Raw genomic sequence first — 17167 nt, 5'->3', positions numbered from 1 at the left:
AAAACATGTCTTTGTAGTAGCCTGGAAACCTGTACACAGCTTTCCTGGAGTACTACTGGGAATCTGTGAATTCCCAAAAGAAATACATCGGCACCTGTTTGTAGCAGGGCACTTTACCCATCTTTTGTTAATCGGGCTCAATGATTCATTAAAAGTATGAGCCAAAGTTAGGCATCACAGAAAAAGTTCCGGTGAGACAGGCATGCTAGGCCGATACAGGTGCCGTTCGTTGTAATGCTAAGAGAACTGTTGCATACAAAGGTAGAAGACTAACGATTGGCTAATGCCAAATAATTTCAATTGAATGACTTATGAAAAGAATGTAACAAAATACGTCCACTTTATAGCACAGCTGATAATAAATGTTTCCCAAACCTCCCTCCCCAATACAGCTTTTTAAAACAAAACCAAGAGAACATTGAATTTCCTTCTTTGTTCTCTTATTAAATATATGGGGCTCAATTGCAGCAAATGACCTTTACTCCATTCCTCCTGTTATAGTTGCAAACATGCTGCACACCAAGCAATGCTTTTGCGGCAATCATTTGTGAAATGTGAGCCAGAGACAATTAGGGTACAAGCGGGATGCTGGTCCTTGTGAAGCGTGAGGTTTAGGGCTTCTGGGTATGATGTTAAAGGTACAGGATGGTGTCCAGGTGAGGTCCAGATAGTCTTCCATAGGAGTATTGTCTTCATGAACAGCAGGCAGACCCACGTAGCGTATGGGGATCTCTTTATTCACCGCTCTTCACTTCCCTATTCACTGCATCCTGCTCACACTGTCTCTGTAGACTGGAAGGGGATCATGTCTCCAAGAGAAACCTTCAAAAATGTGTATTCTTCTTTCCCTGGTTTTGAGATGGACTTAACATTCGTTCTGTCTACATAAAAAGAAAGAAAATTAAGAAAACGTTGCATTTTTTCCATTTATGTTTCAGAAAAGAGTAAAGGAGATTAACAAACAGCAGCAAGACGTCTCTGATCACCTGCGCGATGCAGAATCCACCTTAACCCAGACCAACCGGCTTCTCAGGATGTTGGAAACGAGCAAAGAGGTATTGGGGCGCCAGAGATCAAGGCTCACATATGAAATATTCCATTCCCAGAGACTCATTCACTTGGGCCAATCACATCGTCCCTTACTTCCACCAGTTATGTGAAGGTGCCTAGACGCCCACTAGCATGCCATTGGGTGCTCTGTCTGTGAATGCTGTTCAATAGCTCGAGCTAGCACATCCTTGCTTTCCCCTGTCCCAGGCTCCCCCTTCTCCATTTTTAAAGTGGTCAGAACCACGGGTCACAGCTGAGGCTAATTCCTTGATTCCTGTCACTATTAGACACATGGTAAAAGCGAGTGACTGTCTGGATAAACATCTGGGTGCAAGAGGACTGATTGAGAGATGGCTTGCATTTGTTGCATCAGCGTGCAGGGTGAGCTCTCCATTTCACTACAACCCCCCTCATCCCTGGCAATAGTCGCCTCCGGTCAGAAACCTCTATGAAGGGCCCAGTTATGGAATGGATGTGGTAACTCAACAAGCATCCTGACTGCTCCTTCTAAGACAAACCTCCATATGTTGCGCAGAGAAGCTGCCAGCGCCAACTGGGAGGGCAGGAAAAAGAACACAGCTCCTGACAATGTAATAACGCTCACAACAAAATGGAGACCGGAAAGCATGCACGTGCCTCAAAACTCTTGCTCATTATTATGCACATAGCTTCACAGATGGTCACTAGCCTTCTGGGAAAATATCTGCATATATCCATTTCTAAGGGGATGTTTTATTTTCTTAGGCAATATATCAATAAACATGGCTAACATTTTCATAAATGTAAACCTTACCAACCCTAGTATTGATCAGTCTTTCTTTCCTCGCACCTGATCTCCATCCCGCTCTGACAGGTTACACTTTCAAAGTAGGCAGTGCTGCTCCATACCTCCCCTTGCTCCCCCTTGCTCCCCCTCTCCCTCCTTGCCAAATGCCTCGTCACAGTGACGTCTGTCTGTCTTTCCAATCTTCCCTTAAGATATTACGTGCTCCCATTCTCCATTGTGGCTTCTGCAGCTTTAGTCTCCGGGTCTGCTGCTTGCATGACCTCAGTCCTCTGATGCATTTCCTTAAGAGGAAGCTGTCCAATGGACACAGCTTCACCTTTACAAGTCCCAAACCATTGACACATCATACAACAATTCAGCCCCTTTTTAACAGCGGTTTGGAATGAGCCATAAACCCCTATTGCAGCTCGGTTAGCCATTTCCAAATCACAGAAGGGGTTAGTAATTCTAAAATGTCATTTGCAGGTTGCAAGCCACGTGATTTTGTGAAATACTTTACTACATCAGGCCCTAAAACTCTTCTTTTCTCTAACCTCTTCTTATTGAGATCTCGTAAGATAGGCATTGCGCAATCGCGCGAGGACACCCCTGGGCAGCCGCTTGCGCACAAATCTAAAAAATAATTATTTCACTCAATTATTTTTTTTCTGAAAAGGAAAATTAAACGACCACGCAAGCGCAGTAAGCTTTCTTTTTATCTCTTCACAGGAATATGAAAAGCTAGCTGCTCAGCTAGATGGTGCAAAACAGGAACTGAGTGAGAAAGTGAAGACGCTATCCCAGGCCGCAGGCAAAGAGCCACTGGTGGTGAGAGCGGAGGAGCACGCAGAAGAACTACACAACCTGGCGAAACAGCTGGAGGAGTAAGCACATTTCAGTCTCCCAGGCTCATTGTGTTGAATACACTCTATTCAAGCTGAATTCTGCACACGTTTGCTCACACTTGTTTCCCTGTGGGATTGCATGTGTACCCAGGTCACCAACCCACCAACAACATCCACATAGGTCTAAAAAATAGTTGGACTATTGGAATGTTGAGCGCACCATTGAAGACAATGGAGTGCTCCGGGCTTCTAATGGCTGAGGGAAGTCCAGAGCATCAACATTCCAACCCCCTCGGGCTCCGTGAAGCCTTTGTTTTACAAATTCGAATATTCTGCCCTCTAGGGCAGAATGTTCTAATAGCCTTAGAGCCCTCTGTAGGGGGTTCTACCGACCATCAAAGAACCGCTTTCTTGTTAAAAGCCCTCGCCCTCGGCTCAGACCTTTAACTCCTTCGACGCTCATGACGAGCTCATGAGGCACAGTGGAGCTGTGCTCATGATGGGCTGAGCTCGTCATAACTGCCGCGGAACACCCACGCTGGGATAATTCCCCTCCTGTGTTCCATTGAGTGGGCGGAGTCGTGACGAGCTCAGCTCGTCATGAGCACAGCTCCACTGTGCAGCATGACGAGCTGAGCTCGTCACGAGCAACGCGGCGCCGCGCGTGCCCCCCCTCCCCCGCACTGCAGGGGAATTAGCCCCGCAGGGAAGGGGTTAACTCTAGAGTGGGCCTTTAATGGACATTAGAGTCAACTACTGCAGGCTCTTAGGTTATATTAGACAACTGGAATGTTGAGAGATCCATTCAAGACAATGGGATGGCTCAGGGCTTATATTGCTTGTATGGACTTTTTGCTCCAATATTCCAATGTTTATCTTTCTGTTTCTCCCTTTTCAATTTAGAACATTCTATCCTCAGTGGGTGGAATGTTCTAACAGCCTTATAGCCCTTGTGCCTTGGGCTATACATTTGTTAAAGGCCCATTCCCTCTTTACATGCACTCATCTGTGGCACAGGCCTATAACTCTGGGTCAGGGCCTTTAACAACCGGAATAGCCCTCAGCAGCGAGCTATAAAGCTGTATGATAGCATAGACTTTACTATTTTGTGGAAGGAAAAATAAAACGTAGTGCCTCAAACGATGGGGGTTGCAGCAACTCTTGTGCTTATACAATGCCATAATATTTAGACTATTCCATCATTTGTGCATTCATTGTGCCTGCCTGAGTGTACTGCTCTAGCTAAATTGTATGTGCGGAAAGATGGCACTTTTGCTGCGGTTGCAAGGGTATACAACCTTTACAACGAAACTTTTACAACGACCTACCATTACAACGCAACTTTTACAACGCAAACTATTACATACGCATTGCTCTGGGGGGCACTCTAGGATAGGGAATCGGTTAATTTACTATCCAATAACCTTCCCTACTATCCACGGGGACTGGAGTTGGAATAGTAAATTAAACTATTCACTATCCAGCACCCCAAAGCGCTATGCGTTGTAATGGTATGCGTGGTAAAAACCGCGTTGTAAAGGTAGGCGTTGTAATGGTATGCGTTGTAACGTCATACATCCGTGCACGACATCTAAAGCTGTTAATTAGACAAGAGAAATTGAGGACCAGATGGGAACGACACTGCTTTGCACCTTTTTGTTATTTAAAATATTTTCCAGGTAGACCAAATTACCGCAAAATATCATTCAAAGCAGTATGAAGTAACAAACTGCTCGATTTTGTCTGGCTCCTGCCCAGTCGATATCTATCTAGAAGAATCACAAAAAAAAATTGTACTGAACAGCATAGGTCCCACTGCACTGCTGTGCTGTGGTCTGCACTGCTGGCGATGCATTCTAGGCAGATGGAGGTTAGGTGGCGAAGCAAAAGCAGGGAAGGACTGCATCTGCGGGGGCATGCATGCAGAAGAGTCACAGTGGGGTCCAGCGGGCAGTGGTAGTTTGTTGGGTGCCACTCTCATGCCAGCAACAAAGCAATCCAGGGATGGGGGAGGGTCCCATTGGTGATGGCACGATTTATTGCTTGTGATCCCGGGAGCTTCAGCCTGTGACCTACTTAGTGCAGTGGGCTGCCCCTGGCCTGAGAGCACCACGTTGGTTTCCCCTTGGATCTTGTGAGTGCTGTTGGCTGCAACAAGGGCTAAGAGCTTCTTATGGCCACAAGACTCATGGCCTCCTGCTCTTCTGAAGGACGACTTTTGGGGCCACTCAGTGACTCAGAGGCCTGTGGGCTGATGACTGGACCCCAAGGAGCAGAGCTGGTGTGAGGATTTACTTCGCTGCATTGGAGGTCAGTGACCTCGTCTCCATCATCGCTGCCCTCCCATCCTTCAGAGTCCTGGATAGTTGGAATGGGGCCTGCCTCACAGACCTACGTGATGGGGTGCATACCCCCAGGTCTGCTCTGTGACAACTGCTAGGGCCCCTCCCATACTGGCTCCATGCCTGGGCAACCTACATGGGCAAAGACGATGCCCCTCTCTCATCGAACGTGGGGATGATTGACAAATGCAGAAAGACCCCAATGGCCCTTAAAGGTGGCAGAGCCAACGACATCCCTGCACCCCCACCCAAGGATCAGAAGGGGCCACTACATCTGCCGTAATCATTCAGTCCACTGAAGACACCTAATTGGCACTGGAGTCCCAGATTGGCAGAGTTGGGTGGAGGTGGCCCTACTACAGCAGAATCTCTGGTCTCTGGCTGACTACACCAAGGAAGTCAAAACTAGGGTCTCTATGGTGGAGGACGAGGTTGCCACCCCAAAAAAGGAACTGTCTTACTTGAGAGGGGCCACAGTCATCCTGAAGCAGTGGGCTGAGGATGTGGAGGGGCTCTCGGGGAGAAACAACCTGCGCCTAGTGTGGGTCCTGAAGGAGCTGGAGGGCACCAAACCTGAGCAAGTTTTCACCACCTGGTTCCAATCCTGGACCCCCAGGGGATAGTGTTGTCCTGCATCGTGCTGGAGGAACCCACCCTCCTTCCCGGTTCATATACTGCCTGCCATCTTCTTTCTTTTGTAAAGCAATGCATGCACAACGGCATTGTACACAATCCTTATTGTTGGTTATTACGTTTTGTTTTCATGGCAATAGATACTTAATTTCTAGAAGTGTTTGGTGTGGGGGTAGTTGGGTTAGTTGGTATAGTTTTGCTCATGGGTACAAATGTGGCTCATCCCCCTTGTTTATTTCCCATGTCTTCAGCCCTACATGCACACAAACATACCTCTTAGCGTAACATATTCAGCATTTAAGATCATATACTTGAATGTGAAATATGGCCCCAGACCTTTTGCTCCTGCAAGAGACACATTCTCTTGGGCAGAAATTGCCGATTACCCAGCAGACATGGATTCACCAGAGTGTTCCACTCTGGCTTCACCAGGCGGTCCCGGGGAGTGGTGGTCCTACCTCACAGAAACTTCCCCTTTGAACTGAGGAGCACCACCACTGATCCACAGGGCCGTTGGGTGGTGGTTATTGGTGTAGTTGAAGATAGGTCATGGACTATTTCTTGGCACTAGGCCCACCCTTGTTCGTGGCTGAACACCGGATATGGTCTTTTAGTCCCCCATTAATGCCAGACGGGACTCCACTAGTACATCGTGTCATAATCGTAATACATCAATTTGGAAAGAAATGGGTACAGTCCATGAGCCTCTGTGATATTTAGCGCATTATGCAATGTCAAAATAATGCTTACACATACTTTTCCTATGTACGTAGTTCGTAAACAAGACTAGACTCCTTTCTAGCTCCGGCTGGCCTGCTACTGGAGATCATACACACGTCCATTCTTCCCAGATGCCTGTCTGATCAGTCCCCTATCTAATTAGTTCTTACTCTTAAGAAGGGGGATGGTGGTTTTATTGGCTCCTGAGTTACTAGCTTCTCTCAGATGATAGGTTAGGGGAGTGGCTCAGAAGGGAGCTAGACGAGTTCCTGGAGATCATCGGGGGATTGGTTCCATCAGAGCTCACCTTCTGGGAAGCCCTTTAAACATTATTACACAGGGAAGTAGTCTCCTTTACTGCCACACTCAAAAAGGAAAAGGGACAATATTATAGTGGGACCCTACAGGTGCACTGTTGGACATTGTCAGCATTGATTCTTTTCTACCGGGGGGCCGAGGGGAGGGGGGGCCTTTGGGATGAAACAAATTGTTTTGGTTGTTATATGCTATTTAGTTGCATATGGCAAGGAAGCCTCAATAAGACGATTTAAAAGAAAATGGATTCTATTTCTGTAGATTTCCTGAAAGGAGAATGTGGCCACTGGTCAAGTCATGAAGCAACAGAAGATTGTCCTTTTCATGGCTATTTTGAAAGGTTGAAATTAATTGTAGTAGAAGCTTTAAGCCCCAATTTTATTAGAGTGTTGTGCTTAAGTTAATGCTCCCCGAAACCACACAAATACAATGCTGTATCAGTGGAGATATACTGTACAGTGCTGAAGATTATTTGAACATTTTTCATGTATTTGGCTTTTTACAGAATTAAGAAGAACACAAGTAGTGACGAGCTGGTACGATGCGCAATCGACGCTGCCAACGCCTACGAGGACATTGTGAAAGCCGTCAATGCAGCAGAGGAAGCTGCCACGAAGGCAACGGATGCAGCTGGAAATGCTTTAAGAGTGAGTGTCAAGCCTAACATCAGACATTGTCATGGACGTCATTTGGAAGTAGTCAGCGGTCGCAGCTGTGACTTCTGGCTTGCTCCCTTCTACTCCTGGCACTTCCTTTGCGACCCCTGGCCTTTGAGGGGGCAAATCTTGGTGGCATGAGACGTGTGGTGCCTTACCTACTTGAGTTGCCTCTGATAAAATATATGGGGTTATATTTGATAAGTCTCTTACCTTTGACACCCAGGTCAATACAGCCATGAGTTATTTGTTTTTTATCATTAAAAGTCTGAAAAAGGTCTCCCCACTTATTCCGGCTGAGCTCAGAATAGCAGTGGTCATTGCTTTAATCACATTGTGCCCAGATTATTGAAACGCTTTATACTTAAACATCAATAAGTCTTCGCTTAACAGACTGCAGGTCATTCAGAATGCAGCAGCTTGCCTGGTTCTGAATGTTTCCAAACAACTCTCAGTTGTGGAAGGCATGTGCCATCTCCACTGGCTGCCTGTTAGGAAGCCTGGGACATAGAAAGCTCTTTGCATGGTATTTCTGACTCTTCATCATCAAGGGCCGGTGTGTTTGAGAACAGCATTTCATTGTATAACCAAAAAGACAGCTTAGATCATCTTCTCTTAGGAAGGTAATCATTCCGAGAATCCGGAAAGCCAGGTAGGGCAGCCGCTCCTTTTCGATAGCAGCAGCTAAACTTTGGAACACTCTGCCTATTCACATAGTGAGCTTGGACTCCAATGTAGCCTTCCGAAAACAATTGAAAACCTGGCCCTTCACCCTCCGGTGATGGCAGCTCTCTGGTTGTAGCGGATGTTCTTTTCCTGTACCAGCTTCAGCACTTTGTTGCCTTTTTGCATTATGCACTTTACACATCCCATTCCTTCCAAAAGTTACTGCTCTACCATGCTTTCAGAGGGGACAACAAGGGGCGACAGAGGGGGATTAAACAAAGAAGCCTTGCTCCACCTAGACTATGAATTCCAACTATATTAATACCAACAGAGTCTCTCCCTTACCAATTAGATGGAGTTCTGCAGGTGTGCCCTCTCCATCCCACTAAGCAGAGGTGCCTGTAAGAGTCCCCTATATCCACACTTCCCCCAACAGATCCTACATATGTCATGGTTCTACACTGACATACAGAAATGCAGTATTTAGCTCGCTTTTCATATTTTATGATAATGGTGAACACTTAAGTGAGATTTAATAGGATGTATTTCATTCGCACGTCTGTTATGTCTGAAAGGAACCAGGATAGGGTGTTTGTGCACAAGCACAGCCATTGCTACATTTGCCAAATTAGTGGAATTCGCAGAGTTTTCCTCTGGTGATTAATAATTATAATATCCATAATTAAAACACTTAGTATTATGATTTTCAGTTGGCTAAAGCTAATAAGTTGGGCATTGGCCACCAGCCGTTTGGCTTTGTCAATGCTTGCTTTGTTATGCCATGGATTTTGCAAAACGTTATTGTTGGGGATGTGTAAAAAAAAAGAAACTTTGGCAAAAATCACAGATATTTTTTGGGGAAGCGCACATTGTCATAGTAGTCTTTGGCACTTAAAGGAACTGCTTTGTGTGTAGATGTAATCTTAGTGAAAGGGCAGAATACAGTGACTCACAGTGAATTTAACCATTGAGTGGCATGGGCTGACCGTCTTCCTCATGCTGTAGCGGGTGTAAGAAACATGTGATGGAGACAATAACAGAGCAGAGGATTTAGATGATGGCTGAAAGCCCCTTTAAGTAATTATATCATGTATATAATTTTAGTAAACTCAAAAGGTCTTGGCTAACGTCAGACCCAAGAATATTGTCTGATATTATTATCGTGGCCTAAATATTGGGTTCACTGGATGTAGATTTTCTAATAATAATTTCAAGGGGGCGGTATTTTTGTAAATAATATTTAGGACACAAATGTTTGCTAGACGATATATATGCCACAATATTCTTGCACCAAACTGGGTTTTAACCCGTTCGCTGCGCCCGTCGGCCAACGGCCGTCGCGAGCACTACCTCAGTAGTGCTGAGCACGTCCGTTGGCCGACGTGGCCCCGCCCACACAAGAAATCACCGGCACCGCAGCGGAATTTACGCCGCGGTTAACAGGTTAAAGTATTCTGCTCAATGTTTTCAATGTCAGCTATATTTTCTTTAAGGGTTACAGGCGATGAATGGGGAGGTGTTGTCGGTGACTAGCCCTAACTTCTGTTTACATATTTTCTATATGAGACATGCCTAATTAGTAAAATCTTAAGTGCATGCGGTCTATATTTTTACATAGCAGCCCATCATTGAAGTGCCATGTACCAGGGTTGCCGAAAAACAATCTGCCTAGCTATGATTTCATCTCATGACTCTTTCTTCCACCACCTTACACTCCCTCTTGCTTTATCTAAAGTTTGCACTCTATAAATCCTATTAACATTAACATATTCTTTGTCAGCCATACTTTTCCTACTGTTCATGTTTTCCAATCCATTTCTTCCTCCTTCTTTTTCCTCTTTATTCCTTTGTCTGTCTTGCTCTAACTAAATGTCTGATAAGGAAAAATAAGTATTGTTCCTCAAAATTAGTGGGGCGACTACCACCTGTAAACACCCTTGCAAATAACTGGATATTATTATGATTTAGTGAACCTGAAGCAGAAAATGTCAACACATCTGAGCAATTTTATTGACCTCACAGTGGATTTTGAAGCTTTGTGTTTTCATAACCATCCTGCATTGATAAGTATGGCATTTCCCAGAGACAAATCAGCGTTACTTTATTTTTAGACAGTAGAAAGGGAAGATCTTGCCGGAAAAGCCAAGACACTGAAGTCAGACTCCGACACCCTGCTAGCTGAAGCTAAAAACGCTCAACAGTCATTGCAAGGTATGTCAACACAGACAATGGTGAGTAGTGTCTGCAGGCCCACACCAATTCTGATAAATGCTTGTCTGCTTTTGGGGGGATTTTGTTGTTGAATCAATACGAAGGTGAGAGAAATAGGTTCAGAAATGGAGAAGTTGCTTCAGGGTGGACATGACTAGAGTTCACAAAGGACTGGAAACAGAAATCTTAAGCCTAAATTTACTGTTATTAATAGAGCGTGCTTTTCCTACCCATAAATCCCCAGGAGCTGGGGGCATATATCCTAAAACAGCTACTGCATTCAGAATTGAAAACTCATTGAACAATGCACCTTTCAGTATATTCATACCCCTCTACTTTCGCACCTATTTCCCAATAGAAACAGTATCACATGTACATGAAGTCACAAAAAACACTGTAACCGTGCCAAAAGGGACAGAAGAAGTCGCAATGCAGTCTGTGATTTCCTTACTGTTCCCCTTTCGAGTAAGCCCTGTTCCTAGAAAATCTGAGCAACACCATGCATCTTTCAGGAGAATGTGTTGTGAGAACTCGGGAAGATGTGAATTATGTTGGTCCCTTAGGGTTTATTTCCCTTTAACCCACATGCAAAATAACGGATGTAATATGGCAATTCCTACTGACTAAAAACCTCCATCAAGGATTGGTAAAATGTGTACAATTTCCATGGATACATTGTTAGGATGCCTAAAAGGTGAAGCATTACCTAATTATTCATGTCTCACTTGAATTCCACAGCACAACGGGCTATAGTGGGGTGCTGTAGATTTCTGTAAATTGAAATAGTATGGGAATATCTCGAGAGGTCATTAGGATTTCAGGCTATGGGGTCCTTTAGAGTTTTCAATGTTGACACATTTGCAAGGATGGGTTTCGCTATTATAAAAATAAAAGAACTCAGACATGTGAGATTAAATCATTAGGGTGTATTAGATGCAGAAAGCAATCCCATTCACTCAGAAATAACTACATTTCGTTCACATTTTTATTTTGTTAGCTGTTAATCCAGAACTTCAAGACATACAGGACAGATTGACCGATGCTGAAGAAAAGAAGACCAGAATGTTGAAAGACCTCAATGCTGTAAAGAGTGACCTGGATGGAATTCGCAGAGGTTAGTAGCCCTTCTTTTTGCTTTCATCTGGACTATTTTTTTTGCAGATTTATATAATGCGAACTTGACCTGAAGGTATTGGAGTGCTTTACGTAAGCACCAGTACGTTACACAAGGACACATTCGTTTTTGGTAGGCACAGGAAGATTACGTGATTTGCCCAGAATCACAGGATGCTGAGCCGAGGCTCGAACCAGGTTCCCCAGCTCCAAGGTTGGAAGCTCTAGCCAAAAAGCCACATCCTCCCCCCTAATTTATTCCATTAATGTACCCTAGTATACTTATTTGCTGCATCTTCACCTTCTTTACTTTTGTGCACAGATGACATAGACACAATGATCAACAGTGCCAAGACAAATGTGCAAAAGGCCAATGGCATTACCAGCAACATCTTGAATGAGCTGAATCCCATAAAAGAAGATGTGGATAAGCTGAGGGACTCTATAGGCACCACTGAGAGTGCTGCATTCAACAAAATTCTAGAAGACGCTGGCAACTCAGGTAAGTGGTTGGGAATGTAGAAGACATTAACATCTTTGGTATATGGTATCAATTCTCCATTGTTCTTTGGTCGGGCTCTACACCGCTCCAATTCTTAAGGTGCATTAATATATTTTTGTAGGTTGACGTCTGCTTTTGTGTTTGAAAAGCCTATGCTCCTAAAATTGTTCAGCTTAACTGACTGTGAGTGACTGGCACTTGCTCTTCCTCAGCGTGCACAGCTGCCCAATAAATAGTCCCTTTCAGTGGGATGTATGTCAGTACATCGCGGTTGTTTTCAACGCGGTACTTTACATCGCAGATTTTACAACACAAGTCGTTACAACGACTTGCGTTGGAGGGTGCGGATTTTGGAATCTTATAATTTTATATTCCAACACCAGTCCCCGTAACAGTAGGGAAGGTGTTGGAATATAAAATTACAAGATTCCTTATCCCACAGCGCCATCCAGCGCAAGTCGTAGTAACGACTTGCTTTGTAAAAGACGCGTCGTAACTGCACTGTGGGGTAACATCCGCGTTGTAAAGGATGTTCCCCTTTCAGTGCTATGGACTACTGGTGAAATGTCTGGTTTTATATTAAATGTATACTGCTTTTAGACAACCCTTGTTTTCATACAATGCATAGGTTCCTACAGAATCATTCACAAACAAATTACACATTGGTAAAGCCAAAGGATCAGCAGCCAAAGCTATACCTATTGGCTTTGCCACGGTTAATTATTGGGTGGTGTCCCCGAGGGTCTCCAACAACATACAAAGATAATTATTTGTAAGCTTTAGAGCACTATTGCTTTGGATAGTTTGACCAAAGGGCAAGGCAAGGAGTTGGGAGTGCTTGTAGATGTCTTCTCAGTTCAGTGTTCTGTTTCCGGTCTCTGCCACAATGATGGTCTTTGTTTGATTTCCAACAGTGACGAAGCTGACCAACAAGCTCCCAGACCTTTTTAACAAAATGGAGAGCATCAACCAACTTATGCCCATTGGAAATATCTCAGAGAACGTGAACCGTATCAGGGAGCTCATACAGCAAGCCCGAGATGCTGCCAACAGGGTATGTTGCATGCCCCGTCAATGTCCTTCTGGAGGAATGCTTGTTGTTGTTAATGTGTGTTGGTATAATCCATGCAACCAAATCCAGCCACTACTTATATATCGCATTTGAAATGATTGCTTAAAACTGGGGCTCAGCTTCCAAAGGTATTATAGTTACTATAAATAATAAAAAAAAGTTAAGCAATGTTCGACTGGACAACAGTTGTAAGAAGGGAAATTGCATTTGTTTTAATTCAAGGTGAAAACATCCTCTTTGTTCATAGCTACCCATCTACAAGGTTATTGTTTTTTGGTACCCACACCCTCTCCCCAGCTCGAATGAGCAGCACATGGGGAGAGTAGTAACAATGAAGGCATGCATAATCTGGTGTCCTTCCACCCACTCTACCAACCTTGTAATTAGATTGCCCTCTCCTATTTAAATATAAAACAAAATAGCTGGTATCGTACGACTTACCCATGGCAATATACCCCCACCCCCTGGGAATATATATAAAAAAAGTACCTGGCATCCAGCCAACCTTCCCATGCATCCTCTGCAATACCGTCCTGACACCCCAAAACAAAGTCCCTGAAGTCTAGCCGCCCTCCAACACCACCCACCCTCTGTCCATGTCCATCCCCCCTTAGAAAAAAATCCAACCTGGCATCTTGCCACTCTCACACACCACATTCCCTTATCTCGCCCTTGCCACACAAACAAAAAACTACCTGGCGTCCTGCCATCCACCCACGAGAGCCATAGGTTGTAACATTATTATTAATTTATCATAGCAGCCCAGGTCAGTATTTTATTCATTCCTGCTTTATGTCTGGGTTGAAGGGGAGTGATGGTGCATGGTATCATGATATCCATGAACATTAACATATTCCTGTGTTTTCTCCTTCCTCCTCTGGCACCTCTAGGTCGGAATTCCCATGAAGTTCAATGGTGAGTCTGGAGTTGAGGTGCGACCTCCAGCCAACCTTGAAGATCTGAAAGGCTACAGCTCCCTTTCGCTGTACCTCCAGAGATCAGCCGCAAGCCCCCCTGACATGTTTGTCATGTACTTGGGGAACAAAGATGTAGGTATTCCTGTCTATACTAGACCCATTCCCTGAAAGCTTCCCACTGTGCTCAACATTTTTTATTTTATTTTATTTACATTTGTCTATACTGCTGCTGCACAAAAATGCTTTAGCATTCTTTTCCTGAAACAGTATATGCAGAAACAGCACAGTGAGGTTAAAAGACATCTCATGAACTATGATATAGATAATGGTTAGAGGATGAAAATGACACAAAATGACAGCTCTACGATCAAAGAATTATGAGATAAATGTAATTTAACAGTTATAATGTCACGGAGTTTGTGCTTCTCCCAAGTTATTTCAGGTGGAGTTGTAAAAGATACGGTTTTGGCATTGCTCTGACGGACAAGAGGTTTGGTTAAGTCCTTAATGTCAGAGCGAGACTGACCAGAGGGCGGCCGAAGCGCCAGTGAATTGGCTGACTCAATGCGCTAGATGACATCGTCATGTAATAGAAGATCCAGTGATCGGCCATTAAATGGTTTCGCCTTGACTGAGTGACAGCAGATGATTTGGTTTCTCTTGACTACAGACAACCAGCGGTTAAATAACCCTATTTGAGTAGCTCAGCATTAGATCCTGGCATCAGTCTAACCTATTCCTTGCATAATGGCGAGTATGTCTTAGAATGAAGGAAAGTTACTGGTCGAATGAAGGAATAAATGAACCAGCAAATAAGTGAAGGGATTGGCACACTGCAGCTCAGCGTTCTGGGTTGTGCTAATGTCTTTTGGATTATAGAGATGTGCTCTTCTCCTTGCTCTGTCCTGCAACCAAAAAGTGCAAAGGATTGTTTTTTGAACTGTGTGTTTCTAGAACATGTTGCTCTGGAAGAATACCAGTTTCAATGTCTTCAGTTTACTTGTTAGATAAAAGGACAAAACAAAAGCAGCAGCGCACCGATGACTAGAAAAGTGGGAAAACATAAACAGAAGAAAGAAAAGGCTTAGAGGTTAAGTAGCACTAAAACAAAAAATCTAAATAAATATATACATCTCTGCACCAATGCAAACATCTCCAGCTACCAAATACGTATAGGACAGCTCGAACATTACAGGACCTCTCTGTTGTTCTCTATGTGAGAGATTCTCTCGAAGAGGCAAACGCAACCCTAGTTGCACAAGCCACTATCAATTGACAAACAGAGCAAAGTCCATGGTACGCTACATGGTGTTTTGACCCTAGATAGTGAGGAATAGTCATATATTTTGCTTTCCTCAAAAACTTGACATGACATTTCGAGCTGTATACTCCATTCACTTTAGCGAGAAGTCCTCTCCGGTCTTGATGTTCTCAGTCGCCGAGGCACCATGAATTAGCTTCATTAGCACCAGGGCGCTTGGTGTATGTAAACCATGCTACACGATTCACCTCACTGACCACTCATTCTTTACAATGAAAGACATATTCGGCCAGGTTCAAAAGAAGTGGCGGTGGGTGTTTGTTTCTGAAGGAAGAACGAAATACCTGGTGATCAGCTGGGGCAAGACAAAAGCTAACACAGAAGAGTGGGTAAAATGAGTTGCACTCTACCCTGCACGTTCATACACCTGTACTGTTTGTACTGCACGCATGCTGTGTGCCATGTAAAAGACAGTGAGTGCCAGGAAGATGAGGGAACGAGGAGTAGTCGTGCAACCACTGAACAAGGAGCGGTAGAGTCTTTGGGGGCATATTTACAAGCCCCCATCGCCACAGGAACATCACTTTTATTGACGTTTCCTGTGGCGATATGGGCTTCGCCTTATTTACAAGGCGGTGTTAAGCCATTTAACATGGCTAAATGCCACCTTATAAATAAGGCACACTTTTACGCCATACTTAGCCTGGAAGGGGTGGACAATGGGTGTTGCGGTGGGAGTTCTGCTGCAACACCCATTGATTCTGCTCCCTATTTACAAGGACGACATAGATAGGAGGCAGCGCCAAAATTATTAACATGGCAAAACGAGGAGAAATGCTTTATTTCTCCTCATTTTTGCTGTTTCCATGTATGCTACATTGTGCAGCACACATAGAAACAGCAAAACACCATGAATGATTGTTTATGTGCAGGAAGGTGTCACTTCCTGCACATAAACAATCAATAAAAATGATGATTTACAACTTCTATGTGTGCTGTACAATGCAGGACACATAGACCTTTCAAATAGCCATTGGTGATTGTTTATGTGAACGAAGGAATACCTTCCTGCACATAAACAATCAATCCCTCAACGCAGGAACCCTTGCACTGTGGTGCAAGGGTTCCTGCTTTGGTGCAAGGCAGCTTAATTTAGTGCCATCGCTAAGGAAATACCAGGGCTGCGCTGTATCTTTGTAAATATGGCTCTTCCCTGAATAGCGGAGCGTGGCGTTAGCATTTTGTGTTTAACGCCACACTCTAGCATTCCCTTGTAAATATGCCCCTTGGTGTGGCCCTGTCAGACCACTAATGCACCAGGCTTCTGGCAGTATCAGCCGTGGGATTGTATGAACGAAGGGTATGCCGCAGGCACCAGCATGAACCGGGCAGTGGTGGGCCGCATATGATTCAGCACCCGACAATAGTTATTACGCTGCTCTGGTAAAACCGGCCTTGATGCTCTTCATATGTATCTTAAACACTAGAAGGCGTCCTGCCCCTTGACAGCACAGGATGTGCCCAAACAAATACCAACGCCACTGATGGGCAAAAGGAGAGCACTTGAAGATTGAATGCAGCATGGGAAACTGTTTGTCTGACAAGAATTCTCACCTGACAACTCTAGAACTCCAACCAGGGCTCCTCTCAGTACCTAGCAGAGGATTACAGCAAACGCTGCTCAGAATCTTACATGTTTGCAACTCGGTACATTTGAACTTACTTTATTGACAACCCCTTAGGTTTTAACTTACACTGGTTTTCTTTTCAGCTTACTTAGTACATAGTAGTTTAATATGCAGCCGTCATATCGTCCCTAATTCGTGCACAGGAGCAGAAAAGCACAAGACAACAAAGCCTTTTTCCACATTTTTAACAGCGGCACATTAAAGTCATAACATAGATTTTCTTTTGGTCTGAATTTCAAGAAAGTACGACCAATACTGGCTACAAGCACCTAGGCAAACCAGGGTTTGTCTAATTCCCTAAAACACCGCCCACTTGTTTGCCCCTCACATATGGTTGTATACCAGAATATCATATACAGAAATACGGTGTGACATAAATATCCTGTTTTAAAAAATGTTTCCAAAAAATG

At 44.3% G+C, this 17167-nt stretch overlaps 1 protein-coding gene across 1 annotated transcript in view; it reads left to right on the top strand.

Annotated features, from left to right (window-relative positions):
• The window catches only part of LAMA3 (laminin subunit alpha 3), a 1062926-nt gene that overhangs the window by 1000313 nt on the left and 45446 nt on the right, over positions 1-17167 (top strand). Inside the window, exons 54-61 of the mRNA XM_078687418.1 lie at positions 939-1055; positions 2546-2700; positions 7177-7318; positions 10105-10204; positions 11202-11318; positions 11640-11819; positions 12734-12873; positions 13782-13940. Coding sequence (XP_078543544.1) covers positions 939-1055; positions 2546-2700; positions 7177-7318; positions 10105-10204; positions 11202-11318; positions 11640-11819; positions 12734-12873; positions 13782-13940 — 1110 coding nt within the window. The remainder of the gene's footprint in view (positions 1-938; positions 1056-2545; positions 2701-7176; positions 7319-10104; positions 10205-11201; positions 11319-11639; positions 11820-12733; positions 12874-13781; positions 13941-17167) is intronic.

This window comes from Lissotriton helveticus, chromosome 4_1, assembly GCF_964261635.1.
Source record: "Lissotriton helveticus chromosome 4_1, aLisHel1.1, whole genome shotgun sequence".
Classification (NCBI taxonomy): domain Eukaryota; kingdom Metazoa; phylum Chordata; class Amphibia; order Caudata; family Salamandridae; genus Lissotriton; species Lissotriton helveticus.
This window is presented reverse-complemented; position numbering and strand designations above follow the sequence as displayed.